Source organism: Rousettus aegyptiacus, unplaced genomic scaffold, assembly GCF_014176215.1.
Source record: "Rousettus aegyptiacus isolate mRouAeg1 unplaced genomic scaffold, mRouAeg1.p scaffold_m13_p_17, whole genome shotgun sequence".
Taxonomy (NCBI): Eukaryota; Metazoa; Chordata; class Mammalia; order Chiroptera; family Pteropodidae; genus Rousettus; species Rousettus aegyptiacus.
The window spans coordinates 36,843,817-36,864,284 of NW_023416292.1; the positions used below are offsets into that span (position 1 = coordinate 36,843,817).

The window sequence follows — 20,468 nt, forward strand, 5'->3', positions numbered from 1 at the left end:
TCTTATTAAAACAAAATTAGTAAAAAAAAAAAAAAAAAAAAAAAAAAAAAAAAAAAAAAATTAACATGTAGTTGATATTACTTCTAGAAATAATTCTCTCTATGCCTTAGGGGATAGTTTGCTAATATTCTTGAATCAAATTATTTCCTGGATCAAATCAAGAACCTAGATTATTTCTGTGAATCTAATCAAAGTAACCAAATGTTTCTTGAAAATGCAACCTAATTGATTGTATTTTAATGAACAATACCGCTTTCCCAGTGAAGTCATATTTTTTCTGAGATAACTATTTCATACTCCTCACTCCTTCCAAAGGGAACAGATTCAGATGCATGTTTCTTTTTAATAAAACTGTGGTTCTTCATTGAAAGATACTTCCCAAGGTTTATACTCCTCGAAACAAAATTCGAGCACACTAACTCTTCACTGATGGCCCTCGCAGCCCTAAATCCTAAACCTCAAGACAGGCGTGGAGGATTTTAACCTAGGAACAATACATTTTTGTTCTTCTGATGTTCATGTGAGAAGAATTTGAACTTAGGCATTCTTGAGCTTTCAGCCATTGGGTTATCATCACCTTATGACTTGGGAAAGAATGGGCAAAATATTATTCTGGCTGGGAAGCAAGACTGTTGAAATGACTGTCCTATTTTAATTGGGATGAAACAGCTACTTTTATGGGGCTCTGGGGTATTAACTGATGTCAAAGCTTAGGGCTAAATCTAGAGCTAAAGAAAGGGTCTTTATCATTTTTACATGCTTTTAAGTCTACTTCTTAACAACTCATTACAAGATGTTGAACATTTAAATCCTTTCTGCACAGTGAATTTCAAACAGCCAATATATATCTATTGGATCACCACAAAAGAAACACTTTTCTGATGAGTTTATTATATTTGACTATTATTTAATTATTAATAAAAAAAATAATGTGTTTATAATTATCAGACTTAGGAAACTGATCTCCTAAATCCCTCTCATCACAAGAAAGCTTTCTCACCCCCCACACTCCCTTACTTCCCACCCCATATTTTTTGTTTGTTTTGCTAGCAGCGAATTGGCCTTGTGAAAGGGATTTTATAGTATCTCTCTTGGTAGAACAATTCTCCAACTTTCCCTCATTAACTGACTCCCCAACTTTACTTGCAACTCTCATAACCAAGAAGACAGAGCTGTCAAAGCAGATCTAGCTCGTGATAGCTCTGCAGACTGACTGGTCAGCCTCCACTGGTACCGTTCTGCTTTCCCTTCTTTGGGTCCTTTGCTCCCATCAGAGTCTTTGTCTTCTGTTGGGGAACCTCTCTGTTACCTTACTAAGGATGCCCCTCCTTCCTTCACCCCCCCCTTTCTCCTTCATTATAAATCTTTCTTTTCTACTAGATCATTTCTATCAAAAAACAAGCATATTTCCTTCTCTCTTGAGAAAAGGAGAACACCTCTTCCTTGACCTAAATATTTCTCTGGCCTTTTCGTGTAGCTACCGTTTTTCAGAGCGAAGGTTTGTCTTCATTCAGTAGATCCATTTCATTCTTCAACCCACTTCAAATAGATTGGAACAGCTTTTGTGAAAATTACTAACTTTATTTATGATGCCAAGTGCAATGAATACTTTTTCTCTTGCTTGACTTCTCAGCTAGAGTCAATACAGTTCTCCACACTACTGAGTGGGCTGCTCTCTTGGCTTTTCAGGTGCAACATTTGCCTGGCTATCTGAAATCCTCACTCTGAAGTCACCTGCGATGTCTATCTGCTAAACTTGGAATTCATCAGACTCAACCATTACTTGGTTCTAAATCACATCTGTATGCTGATAACTCTCAGATTTAGTCTGCCAGTTCTCTCTGCATTCATAACTAACTATCCAGCTAACATTTCTACTAGGACACCTAACAGGCGCTTCAAACATATTAGACTTTGGGGTAAGCCAAATTATGATCCCCCAAAAGTAACTATGTCCTAATTCTCAGAACTGTGAATATGTTAATGTTTCATGGCAAAAGAGACTTTGCAGGTGTGACTAAATTAAGGATCTTGAAATGGGAGCTAATTGTGAATTATTATCCTGGTAGGACCAATATAACCAAAGGTTCCTGATAAGAGGATGCAAGAAGGTCAAAGCCGTAGAAGGTGATGTGGCCATAAAAACAAGAGGGAGAAAAGAAGATCGATGTGAAGCCATAAGCCAAGGCATGAGGACAACCTTTAGAAGCTAGGGAAGCAAAGGAGACAGATTCTCCCCCGGCATCCCCAGGAGGAACCAACTCTGCTGAACTTTGACTTTAACTCAGTGAGGCTGATTTTGGATTTCTGATGTTTGGTACCGTGAAATAATAAATGTGTGTTGCTTTAAGCTACTACGTATGTGGTAATTTGTTACTGCATCAATAGAAAACTCATACAGATCTCAGGGTCTAAAAGGAGTTTTAATCTATTCTCAAATCTGCTCCTCTAAAGTCTATACTAATTCTGTAAATGACAACATTTATCTACCCAGTTGCTCAAAAACATTGATCTCTATGTTTTTCCTTAACCTCCTCCTCTGATTCATTAACAAGTCCTATTAATTTTAAAATATATCTCAAATCCATATGAGATATATGGATTTGAAAGCCTTGCTAAGGCACTGTCATTTTTTTTTTTTTTTATAGAGGACTTAAACGATCCACTAAAATTACTTCTTAGGGAAAATTTAAATATACACAAAATAAAAAATATAGCATAATGAACTTCATGTACTCATTTCTTATTATAATAGTTATCAGTATATGTTGATCTTCTTTTACCCTACTTTTTTATTCCTGGAGTATTTTATTTGTTTGTTTGTTTGTTTGTTTGTTTGTTTATTATGGTGACATTGGTTAACAAAATCCAGTAAGTTTAAGGTGTGTACAGTTCAACAGTAAGGCATATATATCTGCATTGCGTTTTCACTGCCTATGGTTGGATTTCTTTCTGTCACCACTTCCTGGAGTATTTTAAAGCAAATCCCATATATCATATCATTTCACCCACAAATATTTCAGTATATATCTCTAATAAACATTTTTAAAACAATCTCATTGCCACCTTCCTACCTAAAAAAGTTAACAATAATTTCTTGTTTATATATAATTCATATTTGAATTTCCCTTATTGTCTCAACTATGACTTTTTCAAGTGGTTAGTGTGAATCGGATGCACTGGGTACTCTTATTGTGTTCAGTTGTTATGTCTCTTAAGATTATTATTTTATAACAACTATCCCCCTCCCCCATCACACTGCTTTCTGTATGCCACTGATTTGTTGGAGAAATTAGGCCACTGTTTTTCTGTAGAATTTTCACATTCTAGGTTTGGCAGATTACTTCTTCATGGTGTTGTTTAATTTACTTCTCATTCTCTATATTTTTCATAAATCTAGAGACCTGACTAGATTCAGGTTCAATATTTTAGGCAAGTATACATTTGTTGCATTCCATCACATTTTAAGACATATAGTAACTGGTTTTCCCACTTTTAGTGATTAGTGCAATTGATGGATTATGAGCATATTAACCTGATTTCTTCATTATAAAATTCTCTGTTAACCACACTTCTCCTGGTTTTAGCAATTATGGATACCATTGCAGAGAACTATTATTTTATCATAAGTTACAAAATGGTGATTTTCTAAGTCTACTATTCTAACGTTTTATTTGCTGAAATTCTATGAATAAAAACTTTCCTTAACCAACTACTGATTATTCTGAAATGCAAGTCAGGAGCTATTGTGATTGTCCTGGCCAGGGGTTTTGGTGGCATGGACTAAAGTGATGGCAGTGATAATAAAGAATAAATGGTTTCAAAATATATTTGGGCAGTAAAAAAAGTTATGTGTGTGTATATATACATATATACATACATATACACACACACCTATATACATACATACATACACTGCACATATATATATGTGCAGTAAAAACCCTCAGTATTTACAATCAATCAAATATGATGAAAGAGTAATACAAGGAGCTAAGACTGACCTCTAATTTTCTTACTTGAATAAGTAACTGGTGGATGGAGGTACAAAATACTAAGACAGGAAAGATTTGTGGAGTCCAGGCATAGAAGATAAAACAACTAAGGAAATATTAGAGAAAGAAGAAAAAGAGGGCCTTCAAACTTGTTCATTATAATAAATTTGACCAAAATGGAGTTTCCGAAACAAGAAATGAGTTTTCAAAAATTTTAGAGACATGCGAAAATATTTTAGAAGTATTCAACCAGTTTCGTATTTGAAATACAACATCTGGCACCCTAGTCTTGTTGCTCCACTGACTGAGGCAGCATCAGTGAATGTTATTACAGCAGACATTTGTCCTTCTAAAAGTTAAGGGTCTGTCAGTATTCCATTATAAACTCCAATTTTCAGGGGTTTATAACTTGGCTATTTTAAAACCACATCAGGCTGAAAATTACAAGTAATAAAACATTTTAAAAAATAGATTTAATGTATTTTTTTCAAGATCTAGTTAAAATATTGCCTATTTTTTTCTGAGATAAAGTGACTTACAGTTAACATATTATAAGATAAATGTTTAAAAATAGTTTTACTTTTAAAGTTTCTGGAAATAATTACACTTTATAATAATGTCACATTTCATATGTATAGATTAGATATGAATGACCACAAATATCATACTGAAGCAATTTTAACACCTTATAGCAGAACCTGGCACATACATTACAATTTTAAATAAATTTCTTTCCAATAAAACTTGTAAATTAGTTAAGGTCTCCTGAGGAACAATAACATGTTCAATTTTATTCTATTATTATTTTACCAGCCAGAACTGAGTCTCAAAGTTATTGCTCAACTAAAATCATTCCATCCTCTGTTTGAAGTACAGTATTTTGATTTCCTTTTAGTCATAGAAATATCTAAGAAATGGTTGCCAAATTCATCTAAGGCCTTTTGTAAAATCAGTTAGGCCAGGAATTCCACCTTAAAAAATAAAAATACTCTTGCCTTATAAGGAATAGAAAGAAACATGGAAAGTGTTACAATGAAAAAAAAAAGCCAATCAAATACTATATGCTGGGTAAGGGAGAGCAACCATCCCATTTGTCCTAGCTGAGCCCAGCTACATTCTGACCTGTGATCTGCTCCCAGCCACATGAGTCAGTACAGCCAAGATCAGCATGAGAACCACTCAGCCCATCTACAGAAAGCAATTTATGTGAGAAGTATTATCTCTTAGTATAATTAAATGGATCCTATGCTTTTACACTAAAAACAAAAGACTCTTTACCACAAATTGTAAAAAGCAAAACACAAATTACATAGAGATTAGATATCGAAATTTAAAAATTAAACAATGAAAATAGAAGATAATTTGGGAGTAATTTCTCAACTTTCAATTAGGAAAAGCCTTCTTAATCAGAAAAGAAACTCGGAAGCAATTGCAAATAAAATAAGTAGATTTGGATTCATTAAAATGTAAAAATTCTCAATGATTCCAATTAATGAAGTGAAAAAAATTAAATGAATATCTTATAGCATATATGATAGACAATAGCTATAAAATCTAAGAGAAAAATGGGTAAAATAAATACTAAGTTCACAGAAAATGAAATGCAAAGGGCCAAGGAATATTAGGAAAGATGCACAAGAAACTAGGGTAATAAAATTTAACTAAAAAAATAAGATTAATAAAAAATAGGTGAGTGAAGATATCAAGAAACATATTTTTTCATATATCTTTATTATAAATGTGTATTTTGACAACCTTCCAGAAAGCAATTTATCAGAATTTGTTAAAATTGAAAATAAGCAAAGTACTTAGGGAAATCTATTCTAAAGATATAGATACACCTGCATGTAAGGTAATATTTATAAGAATGTTAATTTATCATTTATTGTTAATTAACTAATTTCTTCAGTGCATAAAAGAGGATTCTTTTCTCTATAGAATGTAGATTTTATTTGGAGAAAGTAAATATGGAAGTAAAGAAAGGAACAAAATAATTTCAGTTGATAGTGTTATTTGGGAAAAACAATATAATTACATAAATAAAAATTGTAGAAGACAGCATGATATAATTTTTATAAAAAGTCGAAAAGAAGCATGCATAAAAGTTGGAATAGAAAAAGTCTAGGGGTGAAATTATGGGTGATATGTTATTTTTTCTTCTATTTTTCTGCAGTTTAAAATTTTCTATAATCAGCACATATTACTTTCTTAATGAAAAATACCATTAAAATAAATAAGTTGTTTTTCAAAATAACTTTTAGTAAAATTCTGTCAAATATGCCATTATGTAGCTGTGGTTGCTGCCTTACTTTAGTCTGTCATAAGCATGCCATTGACGAGCGTTAGCCATTCAGAGCACTAAGTAAGAAGATTCTGTCTGCTTCCCATCCCAAAAGAAGAAGCAAAGACTCATGCTAACTAACCCCAAGTGGACTAGGCTAGGATGATCTCCTGGCTGAGGCTGAACAGCATGGTGCTGACAATGAATAAAAGAACACACAAATTAGTAATTTTTTCAGTGTTTTTTTGGCAATTTTATGGGATCATGTCCACTCAGAGGAAGTGAAAATTGGCAGGCACCTACTTGTCAAACAGTAGTTGGGAAGAAATCTAAATAAACTGGTTGCCAAAATGTAGTTTGGGGAAGGAAGCTTTCATGAACCTTAATGAATTATGTCTTGGTTTCATTTTCCTTCTTTGTCATAATTTTTAGTTTTCCTCTTCTGTTCATGGAAATCCTGAAAACTAAGCCAATAATTCTGAAAGCCTTATCAACACTTCTATGTGTCTTATGCCTGGCAAAATTTTATTTCTAGAGATTTAACCAAGACCTCTTTGACAAGCTTCGTTCTGTGTGTTCAGTGAAAATTGAAAGACCCAACAGAAGGCTACAAACTGACAGGGAGTTATAATAGTAGCAAGCCCAATCATTTGCACTGTCCATCAGTGATATTATCAGTATCCCAGGGATTACTGAAATTTCTATGTAGACAGTAGAAAGCTATCTACAGATCATGATTGAAAAGACCTCTCTAAGGAGCACTTGTTTTTCAAGCTATTGTCCTTGTCTAGAATGGTTGTTGGTATAAGTTCCATTTGGTTTATAAGACCCATTTGATCAACAAATATTTTATTAAATACTTACTTTGTGCCAGATGTTTTCGTCAATGGATAGACAACAGTGAATAAGAAGGACAACAAGATTCCTGCTCTTACAAATCTTACATTGTGAGAAAGACAATAAGGAAGTAAATAGCTGAATTTCAGATAACAAGGAAAAACAGTTACCTATGGTGTGTATCATGGGAGTCAAGGAAAGCTACTCTGAGGTGACATTTGAGTAGAACTGAAAGGTGAGAAAGTATAACATGTAGTCTAAAGAAAGATGTTCCAGGTAGAGAGTACTTAAGGTAGGATCTTGACATGACTGAGAATCAGCAAGATCCAGGTCCATTCCTTCGTTTTTAGTGAGAAGCTCTGATTCTTCCATCATGCAATGGCCCAACCCTTATAATAGCACGTATCTCTGTGATTCATTTGCATTGCATTATAATACCACTTATCTTTGAAAAGCTGAGATGCTTGCTCTCCACTTAAGACTCAGCTCCTTCAGGCCAGGGACCTTGTCCTGTGCTTCTTGATATACCAAAATTAAAAATAGTACTCTCATGTGACAAGCATTCAATAAACACTCACCACTGACCATGAACTGTTGTAAATGACCTGTGCTGTTGTCATGCCTTCAAGGAGTCATCAGCATATGGATGGTACACTATTTAAAGTAATGGGACTGGATAAGATCATCTAGGGAGAGAATAGAAAGAAGTGTAAGTACATAATGGCTATGTCTTAATATTTATTAAAATTCTCTTTGTGTTTAGTTAGGTCTAAGATTTCTTTGTTTCATATGTCTTTTTCTATAGGCAACTATGAGATTTTGAGAAATAGTCTTATTATAATATCTTTCTTCGTATTATTACTTTAAACTGTTTGGACATTTTTTGGAAGATGTTTAGCAATCGAAAATTCTCCTTAATATTGTGTTTAAGATTCAATCATGGCCTAACCTAGGCTTAGAAAGAGGTGTACAATATTCAAAGTTTTCTCAAGATTGCCTATATGTCCCAGTTATTCACATATTCAGAAATCCTGATTCTTCAAAATGTAAAATGCTGTAGGTTGGCTAGATGAATGGGCTGCCATCAGCCATCCGTTCATATTAACAATAAGAGAGAATGAATTTCATAGGAAATAAAGGAAATAAAGAAGGGCATATCTCAAGATTCTCTGGCCCTTTCTCTAATTCTCCCTTGCCCTCAGAACTTTTGCAGCTTTTCCACAAAGTAGGAACATATTTTAATGCCCAAAAGTATTAGGACGAGGATAAATTTCAACAAAATCTGTAGTATTTATTATGTAAGAGGGATAAATCAAGAAACAAAATGGAGTATGGATATAGAGTCAGTTATAAAGCTAAAAAAAAGAGCACAAGTGAGCCATAAATTTGGTTCAGCTTTCTAGTAGCCAACATGAGAACAATCTTCTACCCAATACACTGTGTCCATTTACAGGACATTGATTTATTTTGGGAACTAACACCATAAATTTTTCTCTGAGATCTCATAATCTATGTGATAAATAATATTTTTTGCGCCTGGGAGAAATTTTAAAGATGGACTTGGTAAGAGGGCTGGCTTCTCAACCCTGCTTTCACAGAGGCAAGTTTAGTTGAAACAAAATCTTTCTAGGTTGAAGAATGTATGCAAATTACTGATGCAGGTAATTTTATTCCTCTACTGTATCTCAGTTCTTTGAGGTTAGGATTTGCTTACCTATTATAGAATTGTTAAGATAGTTGGTGTTTATTAAAGAATTAGATTAATGAATACCTCATCGGATGCCTCTCTGCTCTCCAGCACCATAAACCTATAGTCAGAATGGCATGGTTCACCTACTTTTGCTGCTATGTTGAGGATTCAGTTTCCTAAGGACCTCAGAAAGAGCACCACATTTGATCAGCTCTGTTAGGGAAATAGGTACAGGGGTGTTTCAATGACTGCTTACTATCTGTCAGTCTTGAGATCCTATATGCTGAAGGTGGCTCTTTAAGGTATCTTAGATCTCCAATGAGATTTCCTTAAATAAGAACTCTTCCCTCTTTCCTTCATTCATCAAAAGATAGAAACTGCTGTCACCCAATCTGGAGGTATGTACTTTTTAAAAATTAAAGTACACAAGGTTAATATAATTAAAAATCAATTTTTGTTTGTTTGTTTGTTTGTTTGTTGTAAGGAATTGAATGCCTTGTGTTCAACTGTCAAGAATTAGCTATGGATGCTTAGATAAATCCTTCAGTATCTGTGTAACTTTTCCCAGTATGTAAAGATAATTACTTGCCCACCCTAACACCTACACCATCCCAATCTTTATCTCATTATTGTTTATTTATTTTACTTTCTGGTTTATCCTAGGAACATACCTATTTGGAGGCAGAAACTGTTTTGTTGGTCTGTATCCTTAGTGCTTATCACAGTGAGTGTTACATTGGTTACTCAATAAAACATCCATTGGTCCAGTGAATTAATGGAAATATTTGTGAAGTTTCACAGCGCTAAATAAATACAGGTTATTCCAGGAAAACAGGTAGAACTTCGCCATGTGTTTCTCTCCTCAGGCTGGTAAATCCTTCCTGTGGCTCAGATGGCCCTAAGTTATCAGTACCAGCTCATATGGAGATTAGCTAGAGCCTGGATGTCGATGCGTCTCACACTCTCATCCTTCTGGAAGTGTCCTCACATCGAAGGGCTTGGGCTTCCTTTGGATCATCTGGTGTTCAGTGTCACACACTGCTTGTCATATACGGCCATGCTGATACTGTCAAACAAGACCTGCAAGAAAACCAAAATGTTGCATATTTATTCTGTGGCATATTTCGTATGTGTCCAGTTGCTCCAAGTTTGCGTACTACTTTTCCCTAATCACAACTGCCAAGAAATACTGAGATCTTATGATGTTCCAGACACTACACGCTTACATGTATTAACTCATTGTTTCCTTACATTTCTATGAAGGAGTTTCTATTGTTATTCCCAATTTGCATGAAAGCACTAGATTAAAACAGGTATTTTGCCCAGTCACATAGAGTGGTAGAGACTTGGATCCCGCATGAGCTGTCTGGCTTCAGCATCCAAGCTTTTAACCACTTTGCAATACTGCCTCTTGACTAATTGCTTTAGTAGCTTTATTTCTATAATTCATTTTTCTTTTGGGAAACAGTAATGGTAAGAATTTTAAAGCTTCCTTTGACTAATTATGAAATACTTACCTTTTACTTCTATAGCTATCCAAAGTTATAACTGATGTTCTCTTTGTGTGCTTATGCTGGAAATGAAAACTTTATAGTACTCATATATTTAGAAAACATATTTTAAAAAATGAAATTTGGAAGATGGTTTTGTTTGCCCAAACGGCAAAGCGATTATAGCAAGTTAAAAAAATATATCAGAAATCTACTTAAAACCACACAGTAAAATTCTAAACAGTCAACTTAAAATACAGTTGACCCTAAAACACAGAGCTATTTTATACCTCTGCCTTAAACCAGGCATAGTTTGCTATGACTCTACCCACTTACAGAGGCTGTTAACTATCTTGACATTAAAATAGTGACAGCTATAAATTCATTGCTTGTTACTCAAGGATCCGGTAAAGTCTACGATTTTGGACTTTTATGTTTCCCTTCATAATGGCAGATCTCATGTATTAACACCAAATTTTAGCAAATTAATTATAATACTTAAGTGCTTTAATATGCTATGAATCACAGCAGAAAATTTGGATAAACAAAACTAAGAGTACTTGAGAAGATCAGTTTTTCACCTCTTTTCTATTAGCATACAAAAGCTAATAGTATGAAGAAAAACACACACTAAGCAGTTTGAATTACCCTGAAGGGGTTTTAACACTTTTCTTAAGATCTGACAATTTAAAAAGCAAAAAGCATTATAACAGTACACGACTTCTTACTTGATCTATAAAAATAGAATGCCAATGTTTTATTTGCCACAGGGATAAAGGAGGGAAACATCGTGAAATAAATTTGATAAAATGACTCACGCTTCATTACAAATGATTCTCCAAAATTCACAACTTTCACATTTGGCTGAGCTAAAAAGAATGAAACACACACTAAAAAAGTAACTTTTACTTGATGTAAGTAGGCCAAGTCACATGACCCACCTAAGTAAAGGAGTTTAAGAGAATGAGTGAACTTTTCTCACTGGGAGAATATTTTCCTTAATTTAGTGAGAGAAAATAATTAACCCATGATGATAAACAAGCCCTTGAGTGAAGTCCTGAAAAGTCCTCTATCAGCCTCTTACATTAAATTACCCAAAAATGTATTATGACACTTTCAGAAAACATTTTCTTAGTTGTCTTAATAGTAAAGAGTAAAAAACGTCATATCACTTCACTGTCTTTAAGGTCTTTTTTTCCTAAATGTACCTTCTAGATTCCTTAGACTGTACAATCATGTATAGTCTATTTTACTAAATGGTGTAATGTGTTCAATTTTAGCACCCTATGGAAGTGTGATGAGAACAGAGTTATTGAAACTGCTTCCTCATTCTCCTCGCCCTCATTACAGTAGTAAAGTGTATTTTAAAAACCGTGAGGAAAAAGTGCTGTAGCCCAGAGGCAACGGAGGAGGGAGGGAATTCAGAGAATGAGAGACTATGGTTCTAGAGAGATATTAAAGTTATATTAGAAATTTATGGAGTCTAAACTCTTTTTTACCCCTCTCCCTGCCTTCTGACTTGGATAAGGTGTGAGGTGTCAGGTAAGTGCATGGAGTATTCGTGACCGAACATATTTATTCCGTGTTTTCTTTTTCTCCTGTGAAATTTAAAAAAAAAAAAAAAAATTGAACTACAAGTGCTTGGTACCACATGCTTTTTGAGGCTTAAAAGCCTAGTAATAAACACGCTGTTTCCGTCGTTGGGGGCATCGGGATCACTTTTTTAATAAATATCGCCAGAAGAATCTCCTCCAAGGGAGCCTGAAGTCACTCTCCCTCCCCAGGAGCCATGAGGTAAAAGGGAGACGGAAGATAATGCCCCCTACTTGCAGATGGGCTCTCCCTTTCTCTTCCGACCAGCCTCCGCCTCTACCACGGGGGTCTGGCCGCCCTGGGAGTTGGAGAAAAGGCAACGCTCAGTCCTCCATGGCAAAGTCTTTGGTCTTTTCCTCTTGGTCACCCACTTTGTAGCGGAGCTGCACGCGCAGGAGACGGTGGTTGTCCCGGGAGGGCAGCAGTGTGATCTCTCCGGAAATATCCGTATCTTGTTCCACTTGCACAGGCTCGTTCAGGTAGAGGAGCGCCTGCTTCCAGTGCGTGACCGGGTGAAAAGGCGAGGTGGACAGCACCAGGGGTTTCTCCGAGTCCCCTCCGGGGAAGGTCACCTGGAACCAGATGGCAAAGCCGTGCATGGGTGCTGAACCGTAGCAGCTGAAGCGGAAGTGTCCCCCTACCCCAGCCTCCAGCTCCTGCTCTAGGCCAGGGCGGGCCAGTTCCAGCTGAGCAAAGCACTGCGGCTGGGCTAGCACATCCTCGCCGGACAGGTCCTGCACCACGATTTCCGAGTGGCCCATAATGCAGCGCGTGGCGAAGCTCTCCAGGCAGCTCATGTCCACACCATAGAGCTGCTTCACCTGGCTCCAGAAGCCTAAACGCAACTCCAGCATCTGGTCGCTGATGGGCGCCACGAAGAGCTCGGCAGAAGCCGGCAAAAGAAGACCGCCTTCCTTTAGCCACTTGGTTCGCGCGTGGAGCACAGAGCTCAGCATGGACTCGTGCAGGAGTCCGTAGCCCATCCACTCGCTCACGATGACATCCACCTGCTCCGGCAACTCCACCGTCTCCACCGGCCCCGGCAAGACGTGCACCTGATCTTCCAGCCCGTTAAGCCGCACCACCTCTCGGGCCTGTTGCCAGATGGCGCTGGCCTCCACCGCGTACACGCGCCGGGCCCCTGCCTGGGCACAGAAGATGCTAAGAATGCCGGTGCCCGCGCCCACGTCCAGCACCGTCTTGCCACGCAGTGCTGCCCAGTTACGCAGGATGCCCAGGCGGTAGGCATCGGTGCGGACGCGGTCCGCGATCATCTCCTCGTGGACCGATATGTCCGAGTAGCACTCGTAGTACAGCTGGTCCCGCTCCCGCCTACTTCTCCGGGGTCGCAGCAGGAGGGCCGCCTCCGCCTGCTCTCCGCCATCTTTCTCTTCTACTCCCTCCCCTCCGCCGCCGCCCCCCGACTCAAGCTTTCTTTTCTTGGGCTGCGACATCTTGGCGGCTGGGACCGACTCCCGACGGGCGTTGCGCGGCTCCGGCTCCAGGAAACAGGGGCTTCTGGGATTTGTAGTGCGCGCTCGCGTCTCCACCTATTGAAGGGTTATCAAGACAGTATACAGCGTTACCCAGGGATTTTACTCTTTTACCTGCTTTTAGTGTCCTGGGAACCCTTTTCCACTTACGATACCCGCAGTTTATGATTCTCTACGTTCCCCTTCCCTTAGACGTCAATTCTCTTGCTTTCGCTCCCTTCCTAAAGTGGACACGCCCACTTTAAAAATCCACGTTTTGGTTTTTTTTCTGCTTAAGTTCCAGTTTTTATGCCAGCGAACTATCTGGGCGGCACCCTTCACACATTAGCATTTCACCTGAACAGTTGCAATTTTTAGAGTTCTCCAGAAGTTTTTCTTTTCTGTTTTCAGTGGAGTTAGGGTGCAAAGCAGTTGTAAACAGAACATTAAAAAATATGCAATGTTAAACCTTGGTTCTGATTCCAGTGAGACCACAAATGAACCGAATAAATAGGGCGTTATATAAATAACTACTCTTGCCTTCAAATACCCATTTATCAATCAACAGCAAGGAATCTTGGTCACCATTAAAGGATCAAGTTTCTGGTCTCTATTTCAGGAGAATAGTTACTTGGCTTTTAGTCCTGCTCTGGTAATTCTGTGACTCATTCAAAATCTTGGAAGTTTTCTGACTCTAGAGCAGTTGAAAAGCTACAGTTGTGTGTTATAGTTAAATCTATTGCCAGGTGTGCTCTGGTTAACAATTACAATCCCCCCGCCCCGCCTCGCGCCATGATAACTGAATCTTTCCTTCCTTGTGATCACATTTCCATTGCAATTCCTTATTTTTTTTCTTGTGTATTTCCAACTGGTCAAGACTGGTACTCTGCTCTTCCTCTTTTATTTTTCAGTCAATTATCAGCTGTTAATCTCTCCCCTCCTTGCTGTTTATAATAGAAATAAAAAATATTTTAAAATATGTGTGACGTCTATATGAGTGTGTTCTTAACAAGTAAGATGAGAATAAGTTTTTCCCAGCTTAAAAAATAATCACATAAAATTGACGTTCATTTTGTTGTAGTCTTGAAATATGTCTGTTTAATTGATGGGCCTGTATTCCTTATCTAGGAGGAAAGTTCTTTTATCCTATTCTGAATATTAATCCATCATTTAATGGAATAGGTTTATTGCCTTGACATCTTTAGCTGTATTTCCAAAGGCTCTTCTTTTCTAGCTGCTCATTACAATCTTCTGTGGAGCTTTTTAAAAAATACCTATGCCTGTGTCCCCATGTCAAACATTAAATCAGAACCACTCCAGTGGAGTGGGTACATATAGTTCTAAAAACTCCTCCGGAAATATAAAGGTGCAGGCAGAGTGAGAAACACTGTTTCTCTCAAAAGTGATCTTAGTTAAATGTTACTACTTTATTTTCATTGGGCAAATTTATCTTTTTTCAGTGGTCTGGGCTCAACCATTTAAGGCTAAAAATCCTCAAGTAGTTCCTCTTTCTGCCTGGTTTAATTTCTTGTTTTAAGAAAATAGAGGCACAGAGCAGGACATGGGATTCGAGTTGTAAACATGATCATTTTCATGTATCACATCTAGGCTGTTCCGTAGTATGTACATCTCCCATTCTTTCCTTCCTCAAAATCTTTTTCCTTCCTTTTTAAATCCATTCACTTGCCTACCCAATTTTTAATTCACTTACTTGTGGTCTCTTTTTAGAAAATTCTGAATATAAGTTTTGTTGGTTCTAGCTCCAAAATACATCTGAGTCATCTTCTATTTTCATTCTCCACTGCAAACCCTTGTCTAATTTTCCATTTTCACTTGCCTGTAAATCAGTCTCCTAAAAGATCTCTCAGCTGCTGATCATACCCCTATCCAATCCATTCTCCATATAGCTACAATGGGCTTTCTAAAATATTTTTTTTATTTTCAATTATAATTGGCATACCATATTAAAGTGTACAACATAGTGATTACACATATTACTTACAAAGTAATCACCCTGATAAATCTAGTACCCATCTGACACTATATACATATTACAATATTATTGAATATATTCCCCATGCTGTACTTTATATCCATGTGAGTTTCGTAATTACAAATTTGAACTTAATCTCTTTCCCTTTTTCACCCATCTCCCCACCCCTTCTCATCTGGCACCTCTCAAAATGTTCTCTGTATGAGTTTATTTCTGTTTTGTTTATTTCTTTTTCTTTAGATTCCACGTGTTAGTGAAATCATATGGCATTTGTCTTTGACTTACTTCACTCACCACAATACCCCCTAGATCCATCCATGTTGTTGCAGATGTCAAGACTTCATTCTTTTTTCAAAGCTGAGTAATATTCCATTGTATATATGTACTAGCTCTTTATAAATTCATCCATTAATGAACACCCAGGTTGCTTCTATATCTTAGCAATTGTAAATAATGTTCCAATGAACGTATGGATTCACTTGTCCCTTCAAAGTCGTGTTTTGGGTTTCTTTGGATAAATATCCAGAAGTGGGATTACTGGGTCCTTCTATCTCTCTTGCTATACCTTTGTTTTAAAGTCTATTTTGTCTGGTAGTAGTATTGCTACCCAAACTTTTTTTTCATTTCAATTTTCATGAAATATATTTTCCATCCCTTTACTTTTAGTTTGTCTCTTTCAATCTGAAGTGAGTCTCTTGTAGGCAACATATGTAAGAGTCTTGTTTTCTTATCCTTTCAGCCACCTTACCTTTTGATTGGGGCATTTCTTTTTCATTTGAAGAACTTGTTGATAGATGCATAGTTAGTGCCATTTTATTATTCATATTTTTATACATATTTTTTTCTTCTTAAAGTTCCTCCTACATTTCCTTTAATACTGGCTTTGGGGTGATGAACTCCTTTTGCTTCTTGTTTGGGAAGCTCTTTATCTATCCTTAGATTCTAAATGATAGCTTTGCTGGGTAGAGTAATCTTGGTTGTAGGTCCTCAATCTTAATCATTTTGAATGTTTCCTGCTAATGCCTTCTGGCCTGCAAAGTTTCTGCTGAAAAATCAGCTGATAGTCTTCTGGGAGCTTCCTTGTAGGTAACTAACTGCTTTTCTCTTGCTGCTTTTAAGATTCTCTCTTTGTCTTTAACCTTTCATATTTTAATTAGGATGTGTCTTGGTGTGGGCCTCTTGGGGTTCATCTTGTTTGGGATTCCCTATGCTTCCTGGGGTTGTATGTCTATTTCCTTCACCAGCCTAGAGGAGTTTTCCATTATTTATTGAAATAAGTTCAATTTTTTGCTCTCTCCCTCCTCCTTCTGGTATCCCTATGATGTGAATGTTGGTACATTTGATGTTGTCCCAGAGACCCCTTAAACTATCCTCATTTTTTTTGGATTCTTCATTCTCGTTCTTTTTCTGATTGGATCTTTTCTGCTACCTTATCTTCTACATTGCTGATATGATTCTATTTCATGCAATCTACTATTGTATCCTCTCATGTATTCTTCATTTCAGCTATTGTTTTTTTAATTTCTAACTGGTTCTTTTTTATGTTTTCCATTTCTTTTGTTAGAGTTCTCACTGAGTTCTTCTACTCTTCCCCTAAGTCTATTGAGCATCCTCATATCCAGCTTTTTGAACTCTGCATCTGGTAGATTGCTTGTTTCCATTTTGTTTAGTTCTCTTTCTGGACCTTTGTGCTATTCTTTCATTTTGGACATGTTTCTTTGTCTCTCCGTTTTGGCTGTCTCCCTGTGTTTGTTTCTTAGTAGAGAGGCTGTATGTAGTAGGTGTGCTATGGGTACCAATAGCACAGCCTTCTCTTGTCAGTTGAGCCAGATGCTCCAGGTACGTGCCATTGTATGGGTTATGTGTGCCCTTTTGTTGTAGTTGAGCCTTGGTTGCTGTTTGATCTTCAGTGGGAGGGATTGACCCTTGGGCTGATTAGTTGTGAGGACTGGCCACGACTATACTGGAGGAGCTGTTGTGCAGGGGCTGACTCTACAGAGAAGGATTCACTGCAGTGGGGTCCTGGTGCCTTCCAAGTTTGCCCTTTGGATGTGTTGTCCACAGATATAGCCCTGATCTGAAGCCACCCACTGTGTATGTAGGTGCTGGGGCCTACTGGGAGGGCCCTACTGCAGATAAGATCAGCCGTAGCCTGTGTCCTTCCAGAGGCCACCTTGCATGAGCCACCAATCAATCCACTGATGGCTGCCACCCGCTATGGGCTTAGCAGCCCACAAACAGACCGGCTGCCACTATTGCTGTGCTTGGGGCTACTCGAAAAGAAGTACAGGATATGTCGAGGCCAGATGCTGCTTGTTCGAGTTTGTGAACCTTTGAGAGATTTTAGGAAAGTTCACAGCATGAGCCAAGACCAGCCTTTTGTATGGAAAAACCACTGGAAGCGGCTTGGATGGACCCTCAAGTTGGGAGAGCCTTGAGGGCTGGATCTCAGGGACTCACCTGGGCGGGGCAGCCGTGTAAGCTACTTTGATGGAGACTGATATAGTGGCTGCCTGCCTCTGCAGGCTGCAAGGTGAGTGGGTGCAACAAAAGAACAATGGCTTCTGTCGACACATCTGAGACAAAGCTTACAATCCAGCCCTCTCCCTGAAGGCAGATGATTCAGTTCCTCCCAATGTGTCTCTGACACTTTTTGAGCAGCTGCCTCAGCACTGGAGCTCAGAGTGAGTCCCTCAGCAAGTAAGTCTGGGCGCTGGCTCTTTAAGAGGAATATCTGTGACTTCTGCAGCTCTCCATTTCACTCATCGGGAATCTCCGCTGGTTTTCACAGCCACAGGTGTGGGGACTTCTCTCCCCATCACTGGAGCCCTGGGCTGGGGATCCTTGTGTAAGGCAGGGACCCCTCGCACCTCCAGGTGGACCTCTGCAGCTGAGATATCCCTCTGGATTCGCAATTGCCACACCTGCATATGTGACCAGCTTGTTTGCATCTCCACCCCTCCTGTCTCAAGTTGGCTGCTTCTGTGTGTCCCCAGCTGTAGGACATCTGTTCAGCTAGACCTCAGGTGACTCCCAATGATGGCTGTCTTGTAGCTTAGTTGTAACTTTGATGTGATTGTGAAAGGGGGCAAGCATGATGCTTACCTACTAGGCAATCTTGACCAGAAGTCAAAAATGAGCTTTTAAAAATCAAGATTGAACCAAGTCATTTTATAATAACTTTCTATCTCATCTCATACTGCTTTTCTCACTGCGCCGAAGATAGAATGGCCTGTAATAACACACCTCTTTCTTGTCTCAGTTCTTTACGTATGCTTTTCCAGAGCCTGGAAAATTATTTTTCTCCTTAGCACTTCAATGGCTCCTTCTCATCCATCAGATCTCACATTAAATATTATGCCCTGAGAAAGGCTTTCCTTGGCTACTTAAAATGCTATTTTCTACCCCAAGACACTGTTTATTCTCTTCATGCCTTTATTATGATCTGAATGTATTTATTTGTCTATTTGTTTTCTATAAAATATAAATTTCAAGAGAATTAGATTTTTGTTTCCCTACTCTTGTGGTTCTCAGCACTAGAATAGAGCCTGACACATAGAAAGTGCTCAATAAATAGTCTTCAGTAAAGACTGTTGTGGACACAATCACATTGCTATTCATAGGGGAGGGGAAAGAGAATTTGGCTTTGTGTAGTTCAATATGACAACTTGACTCTTTTAAACTCTGAGATAAATCCAGATACAGATCGAATTTACGATGCTCCCACATATGAGTCGTTTCATTTTCAAACACTCTTGATCTGTCTGGATTGAATTACGGCAAACCCTAAGTATTATGCTCAAAGTAGAGGAAAAATGGCCTTTTCCCTTCCTGCACTTTGGCTTGATATGCAGAGGGATTCCGTCACTCATCTTTTCTACCACACTGAGTTGTTTTAAGTAGGAAAAGCACTTGGATCATAGTCCTTCTCTTAGCATTGCAGCTCAGCAGAAAACCACCTGGATGGGAGAAGAGCTGGAGCTGTGCCGGCGGAGTGTTCTCGACGTCTTCATTTCAGTGGTCTACGCCACATGTGTTTAACGTTCAAAGCTTTCGTCCTCTCATCTTTTTTAGATAGTACTCAAACGTTATTTATCTGTAGCTTTTTCAAACAGTCTGTGGCCTGATAATACTTATATATAACTGTTTTTATTTTTCATTTATCCCATTGTATCAGAGCTATTTTTCACCTTTATATTGAGAATCTAGCATGTTGTGCTGGAATCTGAACCATTTCTAAATTCAAGATTGTTGGTGCCGAGTATACACAGGATCATGTGTTTTGTATGACTGGGAGAACCATGATCAGTTTTCATGCATTTATCCAGTCATTCATTTATTGAACAAATATTCTGGGTTTCTACTCTGTACTTACAGTCTAGAAACAGAACATAGCAATAAAAAGACAAAAATCCCTTTCTCTCAGGAGCTTATATTTTTCTGTTACTGTTATATTATCTATAAGCAAATTATTATACATAAGCAAATTATTATACCACTTTTAATTCTCAACTTCCTTTTCTGTATTATTTTATTTTGGGTTTACCAATGTGATTGCCTTTCACGAATACTTATTTCTAATTTCTTCTCCTTTTTCATTTGAAGATGTTGTTTAAAAACCTATCTTAAAGCCTCGTAAGATTTGAAGGTCATTCCTTCAGGATTTCAAGAATTCATTGTAATTCTCAGTGTGCACTGAGGAAGGGTAAAGGACCAATGACATGAAAAATGTTAAAAATATCTCTTTAATATGAATATTCATTTAAAAGTTTAGTTCTTACTGTTCTGCAGTTTCTTAGAAGTTGCCATCATAGAAAGTGGCAAAAAAAAAATCCTTTATAGAAAATGAGGACAAATTTTTGTATTTAAACAAATTGGAATATCAAAAAAAAGCCTAGGTGTTGTTATTCTCTTAATGTGTACAGTGTCTTTTAAATCCATGGTGTATTGGCCCAGCTATTAAACCTAATACTACTAAAACAGATGAATGGCAAATTCATAGATCCTTGATGATATTATTGTAAGTAGTTATAATTCTTTTAAAAAGTGTTTCTACTGAATTGTTTAGGAAGTGGCAATAGAGATATTAAGAACATAATATATAATTATCAATTCAG

The 20,468-nt window shown here is 37.6% G+C and overlaps 1 protein-coding gene across 4 annotated transcripts in view; it reads right to left on the minus strand.

Annotated features, from left to right (window-relative positions):
• PRMT6 (protein arginine methyltransferase 6) overlaps positions 1-13,368 on the minus strand; it is a 28,477-nt gene extending 15,109 nt beyond the window's left edge. For 3 of the 4 annotated variants that reach the window (XM_016159809.2, XM_036235129.1, XM_036235128.1), the window contains exons 1-3: positions 12,120-13,368; positions 9,475-9,883; positions 7,692-7,799 (exon numbers count right to left, since the gene is read on the minus strand). In XM_016159809.2, coding sequence (XP_016015295.1) covers positions 12,210-13,340 — 1,131 coding nt within the window. In that variant the 5' untranslated portion in view covers positions 13,341-13,368 and the 3' untranslated portion in view covers positions 7,692-7,799; positions 9,475-9,883; positions 12,120-12,209. The remainder of the gene's footprint in view (positions 1-7,691; positions 7,800-9,474; positions 9,884-12,119) is intronic. The other variant, XM_036235130.1, reaches the window with a different exon arrangement.
• Between the last annotated feature and the right edge of the window lie 7,100 nt (positions 13,369-20,468).